Source organism: Ursus americanus, chromosome 6 (genome assembly GCF_024610735.1).
Source record: "Ursus americanus isolate L20-20 chromosome 6, mUrsAme1.1.p, whole genome shotgun sequence".
NCBI lineage: Eukaryota > Metazoa > Chordata > Mammalia > Carnivora > Ursidae > Ursus > Ursus americanus.
Genome location: NC_142132.1, coordinates 27,684,492 through 27,698,230, shown reverse-complemented (window position 1 = coordinate 27,698,230; position 13,739 = coordinate 27,684,492). Strand labels below are relative to the sequence as shown.

At 43.8% G+C, this 13,739-nt stretch overlaps 1 protein-coding gene across 2 annotated transcripts in view; it reads right to left on the bottom strand.

Moving 5' to 3' along the window:
• Positions 1-13,739, bottom strand: part of PKD2L1 (polycystin 2 like 1, transient receptor potential cation channel) — a 33,122-nt gene that overhangs the window by 3,098 nt on the left and 16,285 nt on the right. The window contains exons 3-12 of one of the 2 annotated variants that reach the window (XM_045802875.2): positions 6,737-6,864; positions 6,024-6,277; positions 4,810-5,034; positions 4,417-4,645; positions 3,562-3,732; positions 3,198-3,379; positions 2,762-2,882; positions 1,837-1,935; positions 1,529-1,650; positions 151-277 (exon numbers count right to left, since the gene is read on the bottom strand). In XM_045802875.2, the coding sequence (XP_045658831.2) occupies positions 151-277; positions 1,529-1,650; positions 1,837-1,935; positions 2,762-2,882; positions 3,198-3,379; positions 3,562-3,732; positions 4,417-4,645; positions 4,810-5,034; positions 6,024-6,277; positions 6,737-6,864 (1,658 nt within the window). The remainder of the gene's footprint in view (positions 1-150; positions 278-1,528; positions 1,651-1,836; positions 1,936-2,761; positions 2,883-3,197; positions 3,380-3,561; positions 3,733-4,416; positions 4,646-4,809; positions 5,035-6,023; positions 6,278-6,736; positions 6,865-13,739) is intronic. The other variant, XM_045802874.2, reaches the window with a different exon arrangement.

The window sequence follows — 13,739 nt, the reverse complement described above, 5'->3', positions numbered from 1 at the left end:
CAGCAGTTTGAGAACCACTATTCTAGAGAGTTCTTTCCTGCTCATCTATTGAAGGATTTGCAGTTTGGATTTGTGTTCTGGGTGTGTTGGCAGGGAGAGAAGAGTGAGTGGTTTTCTTTCACTGCCTCTCCACCAACCAGCTGGGCTCACCCTCTTCTCCTCCAGGTCCTGTTGCATTTGTTCCTGCTCTTTCTGATCCAGGATGTGATTCCCGTCTTGATCAAACCTGGTGAAGGCGGCTGTGAGCTCAGTGATTTCATGCTCTGCGTGCCCAAGTCTGAGGAAAACAGTATGATGAAATGACTCCTGACCTGCTGTGGCTGTGATCTCTCAGTTATGGACTCCCCATGTTTTTTCCAGACTCTCTGACCCTTGCTTTCTGGGAAAGAATGGGACCACGTGGGAAAGCCAGGATCTCCAGGTTCTAGCAACTTTACCCCCAAGAAATTGTTTTGACCTATGTGTTCCCTCTCTTAGTCTGCAGACTAGGTTCAGGCCTTCCTGATGTTCTATAGGAATTATTGCAAAATCTCTTTGCCTCTAGATAATCCATCCCCCACTCCCAACCCACTGGCTTCCCCTTCACTCCCTACCCCTGAAATCCATCCTCTAAAATGCAACTAGAGTAATTAATCTTTCTAAAGTGCAGGTCTAAATACACCCCTTCTCTGTTTAAAATCCCTCCTGGGCACCCTATTCTTTGGATAGATTGGTGATATTCAAGGCCTTTCCCAATGTAGCCCTTGTTCATTCCTCCAGTCCCATCTCCGGCTATGCCCCACTTTTATTTGATACTTTAGCAATGCTTAGCTGCTTATTGTTCCTATACATGTTGCTCAACTTAACACCTCTATGCCTTTGTACATGCTTTCATCTCTTCTTGGAATGGACTTCCCCTGCTTGTCTACATGTAGGCTATTCTCCTCCTGTAGATAGTCATACATCACCTCTTCCAGGAAGCCTTCCCTTAAGCTCAAAAATAGAATTCAATACCCTCTTTACTTTGTGCTCCCTCTCTTCTAGTCACTTCTTTGTTGAACTTGTTCTGTGATTCAGTTTATTTGCTTTCATGTGTATGAGCTGCTGCAGGACAAAGACTTTGTCTCATTTAATTGTGTGTCCTATTCAATGCCTGGCTCACAACTGGTGTTCACAATGTATTTGTTCAGTGTCTGTTCATATGTTTAACTGGGAAATGGGGAGGCTAACAGAATAGGCCAGTGTTTATGGGGGGACACAGAAACAGCTACAGAGTTTTGTGAGAGTGAGGAATGTGTGTAATGATTACATTAGTCATAAGAGTTGTTCAGTAAAGTCCAGGATGTTCTAGAACATGGTTAGAGACCTTTAAACCAAGGGCACAATTCTGAATATCAGAATCAGAGATCTATAGGCCAAAGTCAAAGGCCAAAAGCCAAGGTCAGAGGCCCATAAGCCAACATCACAGTTTTTTAGGTAAAGGGTATTTGGTTGAGTGCCAAGGACTTATAGACCAATATCAGAGAAGGTTGGATCTCTGGTTGCTCACTCCCTCAAGGTGTTGGTGAAATCCTCAAATTGGATCTCCTGCTCCCCACCCTGCAGGACCTTCTGTACATCTGAAACCCGTTCCTTCCTCAAACGCAGCCTCAGTAGGATCTTGTTGTAGCCCTGGAAGAGAAAAGGAAACAGGTACCAGTTCCCACAGGCTTCTCATCATCCCTTGCCCCCTTTGGTAAGTCAAAGCCACACAAGGGTGGGCACTGGGCCCTATACCAGTCAGGAACAGACCAGGGCACAGAGCCTTGGACCTGGACCCTGATGCAGATGTGTGGTTCAAGGAGACTGAGTGGTTACCTGTTTCAGGAGGTCAGAAATTTGCAGCTCATCCTTCTGTCCAGCCAGCTCTTCCTTGACCTCTGAATATGTGTCATTGATAATGGCCAGGAACATGTTCTGGAGATAAAAGTGGGGACCTGGGCCTTCACCCCCAGACCCACTAACAGTATTGAGCCCACTAACCCTACTAATATCCCAGACACATGTTCTAAAGGAGCCAATGCTTTCAATTGCAGCTCTGCAGCCCACTAACCCCCACATCTCAGGGTCCCCAGACCCCCGTTCCACACAGTCCTGTTAGGGATGGATCAAGCTCCCTCATCCACCTGCTATCCTCACTCAGTTGCTTTGCAGCAACCTGACTACAATGATACCCCATCATATGCAAGAGTTCACCTCCATATAAGGCCTGACCAATCACTGAGAGTACAGTTTTGCTATCTTTACCATATAACCTCAATCTAACCCATCTATCTCCAACCATAATCAAATAAAGAAACCTGCTGGCTTTCGTAATAAATATTAAACCCAGATCTTTCATAGTTGGCAGAGAGAAAGAGAGACTATAAAGTGATAGTGATAGAAATAGCCAGAGATTCCTAGAGGAAGGAGAGAATAGATATAGAAGCTTCTAGATTCAACCACTTCTCTTCATGGGGCACTTTTCTCTCCCTTTCCATCCTTGGAGAATAGAGGTTTCATTTTACTGAAGGAGCCTGCAGATTCCCTTATACTCTGCAAATCGCCTGGCTGTGCTGGCAATATTGAGCACATTAGCCAGCTTTCAGGAGACCCAGACCCACACCTCATTCTCCACCCATGATTTGAGACACCCATCTTAATCTTGAGTACAGAACATGGTGGGGGGCAAAACCTCACCCTCGGGTCCTTTATGTCTCCACCCCTCAGGCTCCCAATTCCCACCTCTCAGAGGGACCCTCACCAGGAGCACGAAGAAGACAAAGAAGACATAGGTGACAAAGTAGGCAGGTCCCAGGATGCGGTTGGCATTGTCAATAGCGTTGTAGTCAAAGTCCCCAAGGATGATCCGGAACTGAGTGAAACTGAGAGACCAGGGTCTAGGCTTCATCTGGAGCCTAATCATAACCCTGCCCCCTGTTCACACCCCCAACCCACTTTCCTAACTACTGCTCTTTGGTGAACTCAGACAGACCTCTCACTGAACTTCCAACCTGATAGAGACAGAGCGAGGCACAGAGATACTTTAGCATACACAACAGAGCTTCTGGAGATTCTCACACAGATGCTCTAACCACAGACACGCCTGCACACATACACCAAGCTTCCCCAAGGATACACACACCCACAGAGCTGGAGGGCGAGGGGCCAGGGAGGAGTGAAGGGAGCAGGACACACACATGCACTTGATGAAAGTGCTAAAGTTTTCCACTTGGGTTCCAAAAAGCAGGTAGCCGAGTTGTGCATAGGCAAAGAAAACAATGAAGAACATGACGGCGAAGCCCAGGATGTCTTTGGCACAGCGAGCCAGCGTGGAGGAGAGCTGAGTCATGGTTTTGTTGAAGCTGATGTACTTGAATATCTGGAAGGGCCACGTTGAACCAAGCAGTGAAGGAAGAAAAGAGAAAAGCTTTGAATAGTCCACTCCAGGGGCCTGTGGATGTCACCGGAGTTGCCAAACCAGACAAGGAAAATGAGACAAGGACCGAGGAAGGGAGAATGAGTGCCCTCAGGTGTTGCTGAGGATGAGAGGTCCCAACATACCTTGATCCAGGCAAAGAAGAGGTTCACAGCATTCATGTTGTTGTACTGTGTCTGCCAGAAGGCGAGGAACTCAAAGTCGGCATACATGTTTGGCTGCTGCAGGAGCTTCCCCATCAGCCGATTCACCTCAAGGGTTCGGAATATGTGGAAGCCCACAGCCACAATGGAGAGCTGTCATCACAGGGGTCAGAGGTGTTAGAGAAGTCAGGATCTCAAAGGAAGTTTAATGTAAGGTCCTAGGGGAGAGCTGGGGTAGGTAAGTCAGGTGGGGAGGAAAAATCCTTGCCTTCTGAGTTGTTGACTATTTCAGGTTCAAATGAAACTGAATAGGATGATTGGGGGAATGTCTTAAATCCCAAGGAGAAGGCTTTGGAGCCAGTGGTAAATATGTAGATTGTAAAGGATCACAGAGAATTGGAGCCAAGTAATTTTATTTCTCCTACCACTTCCTAGCCTTGGTCAAGAAATTAATGTGTCCTGTTAATAGGAAGAAGATGAAGAGGTGGAATATTTTAATAGAAGAGAAGAGAGAAGGTAGGAGTTTCAAAGGGACAGGTCATAAAGGCAAAAGACAGAAGAGGAAAAAATAGCGAGTACATAAAGGAAAGGCGATGCCTGGATCACAGATCAGAGGGAGAGGGCACGTGGGAGACAGGGTGCTCCCAGGGGCTGATCCAGGGGAACACCAGCCTCTGGCTTTGCGAGCTTTAACACAGTGATTTGACCAGAAGTCGTAAAGAGGCCTTGACACTCCAAAAGGAAGAACTTGGAGTCCCTAAGTCCCTAAGATCTACCCCAGGGTAGATCTCCTTCCTCCTCCTAATATATCCCAAGTACAAGATATCTGTCCCTCACCAAGATAACCACCAGGTCCAGAATGTTCCAGATGCTGCTGAGGTAATGAAGCCGGTGGATGTGGAGCTCCAGGATCTCCTCTACCACATAGTAGAAGATGAAGATGCAGAAGATGATTTCACAGCCAATGATAAAGAAGTCCCAGTTGCTGACATAGCGGATCAGCTTAACCGTGCGGATTTGCCAGGATGGAATGGCACCTCCTGTAGCTGGAAACTCCACCACCAGTCTGTGGAAAGAGGGGGAGATATCTGGTGAGGCCTGGACTGGAATAGTTCTTCCTATCCCCTCTCCTCCACACCCCCACCATAGGGTATAAGTTTAAGGAAGGGTCTCAAGCAGAGAAGGGAACCAGGAACCATGGATGGAGGGAAGAAGGGAAAGGGGACCCACCTCAAAACACAGAAAAGATTGATGTTGGCATTGTAGACTGAGAAGTCAATGAAGACCACCCGAGTGCCCCTGTCTAGCCATAGGCCCTCCTGAAGGTCCTGGAGTGCTTCTGCACTGGCCTGTCGAGATCCCGGAAGGTCCAGATAGTAGCCACCTCCACTGTAGCTTGTCAACCGGCCCCAGTGAGAGGAGCCCCCAAGCTCATCCTGTGAGTGGTATGTCCACCTGTCACAGAAGAAGCCATCTGAGCAGAGAGGTCTGAGCCCGTCCAAAAACTGATCTCCCAAGGCAATGAGAACACTTTATGATTGCCTGGGCTTTACAATGTCATATATGTTATATATACATATCACATGTAATATATATTTCATATATATTATCTTGTTTGATATTAACAACTATGTGAGAAAGGAGGGTCAATATTATCCACATTTGAAGATGAAGAACCTAAGACTCAGAGATGTCTGAGATAATCCAGCTAGTTAGTTGCTGAACTGAAACTCAAATATAAAGCTCCTGATTTCTCATGATGTCTCCCAAAACTGTGGATGACAAACCCATGTCCCACTTTTGACCCCAGACTGAGTAGTCCCCACTAGGGAAACAATCCAGAAAAGACCCTTTCTGCTCTTGTTGTGCACCTGGCTGTTTTACCATCCCGATTCTCTGTTCTGTCCACAAATTTCCTCCTCAGGCCCTTCCTTCCTTCCTTCCTTCCTTCCTTCCTTCCTTCCTTCCTTCCTTCCTTCCCCTTCCTTCATATCCTATCCATCCTTTTCCCCTTTCTTTCCTAATTCTTCATTCATCCTCAACCCTTGCTGTTTCCCCTATCAGGTCCAAGGGTCTCACTCTTCCAATTACGACTTGTGTGGCAACATCAGGGTTTCATCCATTCTCCATACCCCTACAAACATCTGGACAAAAAAGGATGCTTTCTCTGGCAGGACTGCCTCCAGAGTAGGGCAAATGTGACTGCGATCTGTATGTGGAAACGAGTCTAGAGGCTATGGCTCTGTTCGCTAATGTACCTTCTCTGTTCCTGAGTGACCCAAACCAAGATATCCGAATAGTCACAGATGGCACTCAGAGAGATGCCCCCCACCCTCTGCTCCCCCAAGGCTCTTCAAGACTAAGTGGAAATGGTTCCCAAACCTCAGGACGGTGTCAGGCTCAGAGAAGCAAGCCCGGCAGCATTGGTGGGGGGACTCACTCACGCTGTGCCATTGAGAGGCCCAAAGGGGAGTTGCTCTTCCTTGTCTGGAGAGTAGACGTTGTAGCAGCTCAAAATGTCCTCGCGGAAGTCCTCATGCACCACACAGGAGTCATTGCGGACCCTCAGCTGCCGCAGCCTTGGAACCCCCAGCAGCAGGTTCTCATAATAGATGAAAGAGTGGGAGCCGTGGCCCAGGCTCTGGTTGTTGTACCATTTGGTCCAATATAAACTGTCCAGTAGTGGGCCCTGGGCAAACTAGACCACAAGCTGGGTTGAGGTTGACCCTGCCTCATCCTGACCTTTATTCTTGGAATGACTTTTGCCTTCACTCCTTGACCCCTCAGCTTATCTCTAGTCTGCTTTTGTTGGACTCCTCATCTGACCCATAAACCTTGACCAGTTCTTGACCTGATGTGGTGCTACTCTTTATTTAAAATGCATTTTGAAGTTCAGCCTTTCCTCTGACTCTCAAGACTAGTTTAACTACTGGGTTGACTCCCTGATCATCATCACAGTCTCTCATCTACCTTCACCTAAACTCTAGTCTAACCCATTGATTGTTGCTTGACCCTTTGACTCATCCTCGTCCCGGAATGATCTGGTCTCTGGATATGGCCTGGCCTACTCTCTGACATTCCTGAGCCCCGGCCTGTGGCTTTATGCTTCAGGCCATTGAAAAGGAGAGGGGAGAGGTAGAGGGGATCTCATACTCACATCCCAGAAGTCCGCCATGCTGCTGATGGCCTGGAAGGAGACTCCAGTATCTGATGAGGTATGTAAGAAGAGCTCAGACATCACTTTGGTGTAATAATAGGCACTGGAGCTTGTCATTCCGTAGGTCACTAGAAACCAATCCAAGAGACTGTGTCCTGCTCATTGTTTCCCATATCCACTCTCCAGAGGAGACAGGAAAGCCCATATGCCCTGGGGCCAGAGATGCTACCTAGATGGGATCCCATTGGATGGACCTACCCTCTCCTAGATTTGGCTGGGGAGGCTAATAGGACTTTGGGGAAACCAGGGAATATATTAGGCCACAAGGTCTCCTCCTCTCCTCTCAACTTACCTCAGAAAGACTGAACTCCACTCAGAAGCTGTCTCTTGATATTGCTATTCTGAAAATTCACTTTTCTCTTCCTAAACCAGCTTAACTTCCTAGTTCTTATTCCCCAGAACCAAGATATCTCCACCTTCTGCATCGGGTGGTGCTTCCTTTCATTTGTCCTATATCTATGCCCTTGGCAAAGTACCTCCAAATTCTGGAGTACTCCAAGGCCCTGGCCAAACACCTTGCAATGGAGATGTGGTCTCCTGGACCTTGGAGTCAGTGACTCCACAGCAGTGGGAGTAGGAGGTAGGCATGACACCTCTGGCCCCAGGGCATCCTGATTAGCACAGTTGTCTCCTGGGGGAAGGAAACTCAGCATCCCCAGATCAAAAAAAAGACCTGACCTTTGCCCTGAAGAACTGACTCTTCCTTAACCACCCTAACCCATACACCCAATCTAAAGTAGGGCTGTCAAGGGAAGCTATAAGTTTTCTAGTTAAACGGCAGTATTTGAAGAATATAAGCCATTTATTTTATAGATCGTCCCTCAATTTAGATTTGCTTGATGTTTCCTTGTGTTTAAATTCAGGTTATACATTTGGCAAAGAATCGCCAAAAAGTGCTGTGTGTCCTGCTCAGAGCTTCCTATCAGGAGGCCACATTGTCTAATTGTATCATTACTAGTGATGTTAACTTTCATCTCTTGATAAGGCAGTGTCTGCCAGCTTTCTTCAATGTAAAGTTATTTTTTCTCTTTGTAATTAATATGTATTTTGTGGGGGGAAATACTTTGAAACGTTCTATTACTCATCAATCTTTCACCTACTAGTTTAAGACCCATTAATGACTTTTGCCTGATTATTACGGCCATGATTGTCAAGTTGTGATTTTCTCATTCCATCATTCCTTCTGCATTTGTTAGTTAGCATTCTCCTTAGGGAACTTTTCCTTCTTCCTCATTTAGTTTAGTCATTTATATATATCAGCACGAACTCATGGATTCTTGTTTTTTCTTTTTTCTTTTTTTTTTTTTAAAGATTTTATTTCTTCATTTGACAGAGAAAGACAGCCAGCGAGAGAGGGAACACAAGCAGGGGGAGTGGGAGAGGAAGAAGCAGCCTCCCAGCGGAGGAGCCTGATGCGGTGCTCGATCCCAGAACGCCAGGATCACGCCCTGAGCCGAAGGCAGACGCTTAACGACTGAGCCACCCAGGCGCCCCAATTCTTGTTTTTTCTATAGTTTATAATTTGTTAGTATTATGATATTGTTACTTAATTTTTTAGCCAAGTCACGCAAGATAAAGAAAGACTAAAGAATTGTTCTGGATTTAAAAAGACTGAAGAAACATAAAAACTAAATGTAATATGTGCATTTAGTTAGGATTAAATCCTGGGTAATAATTTTTTTTCTTTTACTATAAAGTTTATTAGTGGAATAATTGATGAAATTGTAATAAGGTTTGTTCATTAGATGATAGTATTGAATCAATGATAATTTCCTGACTATAGTAAGAGAATGTCCTTGTTTTTAGAGTTACATATTAAAGTATTTAGGAGCAACAGGGCATTATGTCTGCAATTTATTCTCAAATAGTGTGTGTGTGTGTGTGTGTGTGTGTGCGCACGTGCATGTGTGTGAAGAGAGAAAGAGAGAGATTGGGAAAGAGAACAATAAAAGAAATGCAAGCATGGTAAAATGTACATATTTGGGAAATCTGGGTGAAATATATATAAGAATTCTTTTTATTATTCTTGCAGCTTTTCTGTAAGTCTGGAATTACATCAAAAAAAGTTAAAGTAGGATTTGTCAGTCTCTTGTAAGCAATTCTGTTTAAGAATTTTCCTTTTCAGGGACGCCTGGGTGGCTCAGTAAGTTGGTGTGTCTGCCTTCGGCTCAGGTCATGATCCCAGGGTCCTGGGATCGAGTTCCGCATTGGGCTCCCCACTCAGTGGAGAGTCTGCTTCTCCCTCTCCCCCTGCCCCTGCTGGCACGCGTGCGTGCACTCCCTCTCTCTCTCTCTCTCTCTCTCTCTCTCTCTCTCGTATGTGCGCTGTGATAAACAAAATCTTAAAAAAAAAAAAAAAAGATTTTTCCTTTTCAAATTTTGGGTCACATTTTCTCCTACCACCCCTGGGTCTCATCCATAGTCCCGTAGGAAAGAGGGACTGGTGAGTGGTTGTAGATCAGACACAAGCAACATCACACTTTTCCAGGGGAAATCAGCAAAGAAGGAAGCATTATGATTTCACATTTCCCGATTCCACTCTATTAAGTCCAAGAAACAACTTTCTCTCTGATTCAAATCTGTGATTACCTGCCCTTAGTACCTGAAGGGCTCATACTCAACTTTTCCAGATCTAGAAAATGGATTGGAAGTCAAGCTCTGTCTTCTTTTTTTTTTTTTCAAAGATTTTATTTATTTGACAGAGAGAGACATAGCGAGAGAGGGAACACAAGCAGGGGGAGTAGGAGAGGGAGAAGCAGGCTTCCCACTGAGCAGGGAGCCCAACGCAGGACCCTGGGATCATGACTGGAGCCAAAGGCAGACGCTTAACGCTTAACGACTGAGCGACCCAAGCGCCCCAAGCTTCTGTCTTCTAAGAGCCCACCACAGAGTTAGAAGGATGGTCAGTGTGCTGAATTTTTCCTGATCCCAAAGGCTGATTAAATCATTACAGCTTCTGGATGGCCACTAGGTGGTACCCCTTGCTGTATCTTTTTCTCCTCCAATTCTCCAATTATAAATTACTACTCAGAGTTAACTTACTCTGAACTGGTTGTCAACCATTATGGAGGCATAACATCTTTGATTATTACCCAAGATAGTAAAGATTTGTATTTTGAGAAAAATTATTTCACCTGGTCAAATGCCCACTGACACTCAGAAATTCAGTATTCTTTGTAACTTTTTAATCGAAGTACATGCAAACAGAAAAGACCAAGAAACTATTTTAAAACCTTCTGAATTAAGGTTTATGCCTTGTGTGCAAGTTGGTACAGCCACTCTGGAAAACAGTGTGGAGGTCCCTTAAAAAGTTAAAAATCGAGCTACCCTATGATCCAGCCATTGCACTACTGGGTATTTACCCCAAAGATACAGACGTAGTGAAGAGAAGGGCCATATGCACCCCAATGTTCATAGCAGCAATGTCCACAATAGCTAAATTGTGGAAGGAGCCGAGATGCCCTTCAACAGATGACTGGATTAAGAAGTTGTGGTCCATATATACAATGGAATATTACTCAGCTATCAGAAAGAACGAGTTCTTAACATTTGCTACAACATGGACAGCACTGGAGGAGATAATGCTAAGTGAAATAAGTCAAGCAGAGAAAGACAACTATCATATGATTTCTCTCATCTATGGAACATAAGAACTAGGATGATCAGTAGGGGAAGAAAGGGATAAAGAAAGGGGGGGTAATCAGAAGGGGGAATGAAACATGAGAGACTATGGACTATGAGAAACAGAAGGGGGAATGAAACATGAGAGACTATGGACTATGAGAAACAAACTGAGGACTTCAGAGGGGAGGGGAGTGGGGGAATGGGATAGACCGGTGATGGGTAGTAAGGAGGGCACGTATTGCATGGTGCACTGGGTGTTATACACAACTAATGAATCATCGAGCCTTACATCGGAAACCGGGGATGTACTGTATGGTGACTAACATAATATAATAAAAAATCATTAAAAAAAAAAAAGAATTAAAAAAAAAAAAAAAGCAAACTGGCACATTTAATATAATAGGAAAAAAAGGCACACAAAATTTTAGTTAATAAGAACTGATTACGCCTTAAATATCCTATAAGTTAATCCATCTTTATTATTAAAAGAGACCCAAACTTTAAGCTGGTGTAAGTTCAGATTGGAATGTTATGTTATGATGTTAAATGTTATCTCCATGGTAATCACAGAGAAAATAGCTTTAGAATACAAACAAAAATAAGTGACAAGGGAATTAAAACACTTCATTGCAAAATATCAACTAAACACAAAAGAAGACAATAATGCAGAAAATGAGGGACAAACTATAAGGCAAATAGAAAACAAATAGCAAAATGACACAAATAAGTCCTTCTCTATCAGTTATTACTTTAAATATAAATGGAGTGAACTCTACAATCAGAAAGAGTTTGGCAGAATGGATAAAAATTATTGAGCTAAATATGCTGTTGACAAGAGACTCACTTTAGACTCACTAGAGACACAAACAAGTTGAAAGTGAAAGGCTGAGGAAAAAAAATATTCCATGCAAACAGTAACTGCAAAAAAGCAGGGATGCTAGAAATAAACTAGTCGCAAAAATACAAAAAAAAAAAAAAAAAAAAAAAAAAGGTTTATGCCTTGTGTAGTACCTATTCAATACCTTCCCTCCACCCAAATACCTTCTCTTCCTTGTTAATTCTTATTTCAGCAAATTTTCTACTTTGTCTCAAGAGATGAGGGGTGCTTAGCCCCCCCACCTCTATGAAATTCAAATTACTATTTCTCATACCCCAAATCGATACTCGGTAGAACATATTATCAGTCTACCAACCTGATTATTCTGAAGACACATTTTATATTCATTAAACAAACATTACTCAAAGTCTAACATGTGTGAAACACCTTACTGGGTCATTGGTTTCTATCCTTAAAAACTTCTATTGAGAAAGATGTCCCAGAATGAACTTTTTTAAATACATCTTTAACATTTAAAATCGAATTATACAGAATAGAAGCTTTTCATAGTATGCTGACCTATCCTGCTCATGTATGCACTCAGAATGAATTTATTGTTGTAGAATGAGCATGAGCTCTGGAGCCAGACTGACCTAGGTTCAAATCCCAGCTCTGTCACTTGCGATATAGACTTGGGCTCTGAGTCCCAGATTCCTCATCACTAAATGGGGGTATACAATATCTTTCTTGTAATTTTATGAAGATGAAAGATGATGTCTTTAGAATGCATTGAACACAGTGGGTGCTTAACAACTAGTTCTAGTGACCCCATTATATGCTCCTCTGGGGACAAGAACTATGTTTCATACATTTAGCAAAGTGCCTGGTTTAATAGTTTCTCAATGAGTGTTTGTTGGGCTGAATCAAACGTGGGGGAAAAACCCACAAAAAGAATAAAATGAAATAAATGAATAATTTTCAAACAAAACAAAGTGTTATGACTCCATATTTGACACATGGCAGCAAAGTCCTCAAAATAGTCAAGGATAATTCCTATTTCGTAGATGTTGGAAGGAGGCTGGAATGTTCCACAGTCCAAAGAAAGCAACAAATTCATAGTCCTAGGTAAGAGAAACAAAGCCAGTCCTTAGCTGGGTTAGGGAGCAAGTACAGTTGGCCAGTAATGCTTATACAATGTGATGATAGAAATGTTGATGGCACAGCTCAATCCTCCTAATATGTCAACCATCCAGAACATGAGGTGAGTACCAGGCTTAGAGGTTACTGCAATCTGAACCCAAAAGCAGGGCAGAGGAAGCCCAGGATTGCTACACGGAGTGATGATTTCAGCTCCTATGTCTCTCCCCATCATAATACGATATGGTGACTGCAATTCTGACCGCATCAGAATTACTTGGAAGGCTTATTAAAACACAGACTGCTATAGCATGGGGCTCAGTAATGTTTGTTTCCAATACATTCTCATGTAATGTTGATGCCACTGGTTCTGGGACCACACTAGAACCACTGCCTTGACCTGTTGCTACATAATCCCACTTGTCTTTGATAGAGTAGTCAAGAAGGCAGGTGTTTCCCAGTGCCTGTTTTCATGATTCTCAAACCTGGGAGTGAGGAAGAAGAAATAACATCTTTCCCAAGAGGCTCTCAGAACCTTCCTTCTGAGATAGAAAGGGATAGGAAAGCTTTTACAAATTACATAGACGTCTTAGAACACCACCTCCTCACTCTGAGGGAAAATCACCGAATCTATTGCCCTGCGGGGTCACCGGCAGTCATAGGAGTGGACCACATCCTTCCAGCATATTGTAGGAGAAAAAGATTGAAAACAACTTGTTGATCGTTCCTATTGTCTTCTTTCCCCCAAGCATTTCCATTCAGGTAAATCATTTGACTTTACCATGAAGAACCAGCTTGTCTAAGTGAAACACCCAGTTCAGAGCTTTCTGAATCTGACAGGGACTCAGCATATCCATTCTACCATCATCCTTCTCCATGTCAGGAGAACGAATAGACCAGAGTAGCCATTTATTACCTCACAACATCTATTATATGCCTTATGCTAAGTGCTTGACATGCCTATTTCATTTAATCCTACAACAGCACTATAAATATATTAGGTGATATTATTATCGTCCCTATTTTCCAGTCTCAAACAGCTGAAGTAACCTGCCCAAGGAGCCAGGATTCAAAGGCAAATCCATCTGCCCCCACAGTAAACTAATTCTGTTCTGCTCCTGGGACTAAGCTGTATCCAAAGAGTAGAAGTTATAGGAGCGACAATATAAACTCCATCAAAGGCAGAATTTCCTGACCACCAGTGCTCTCAAATTATGAAATGGACCACTCGCAAACACCCGTTTCATCTCTGACGGTGTCAGCAAGGACTGCCTGCAGAGGATCACACGGAGAGGGCTCCTGCCAGGGGCTTCCCTGGTTCCTTCCTTTAAGGTCCAGTGAAGGAGTGGAATTGCTCTGTTTCAA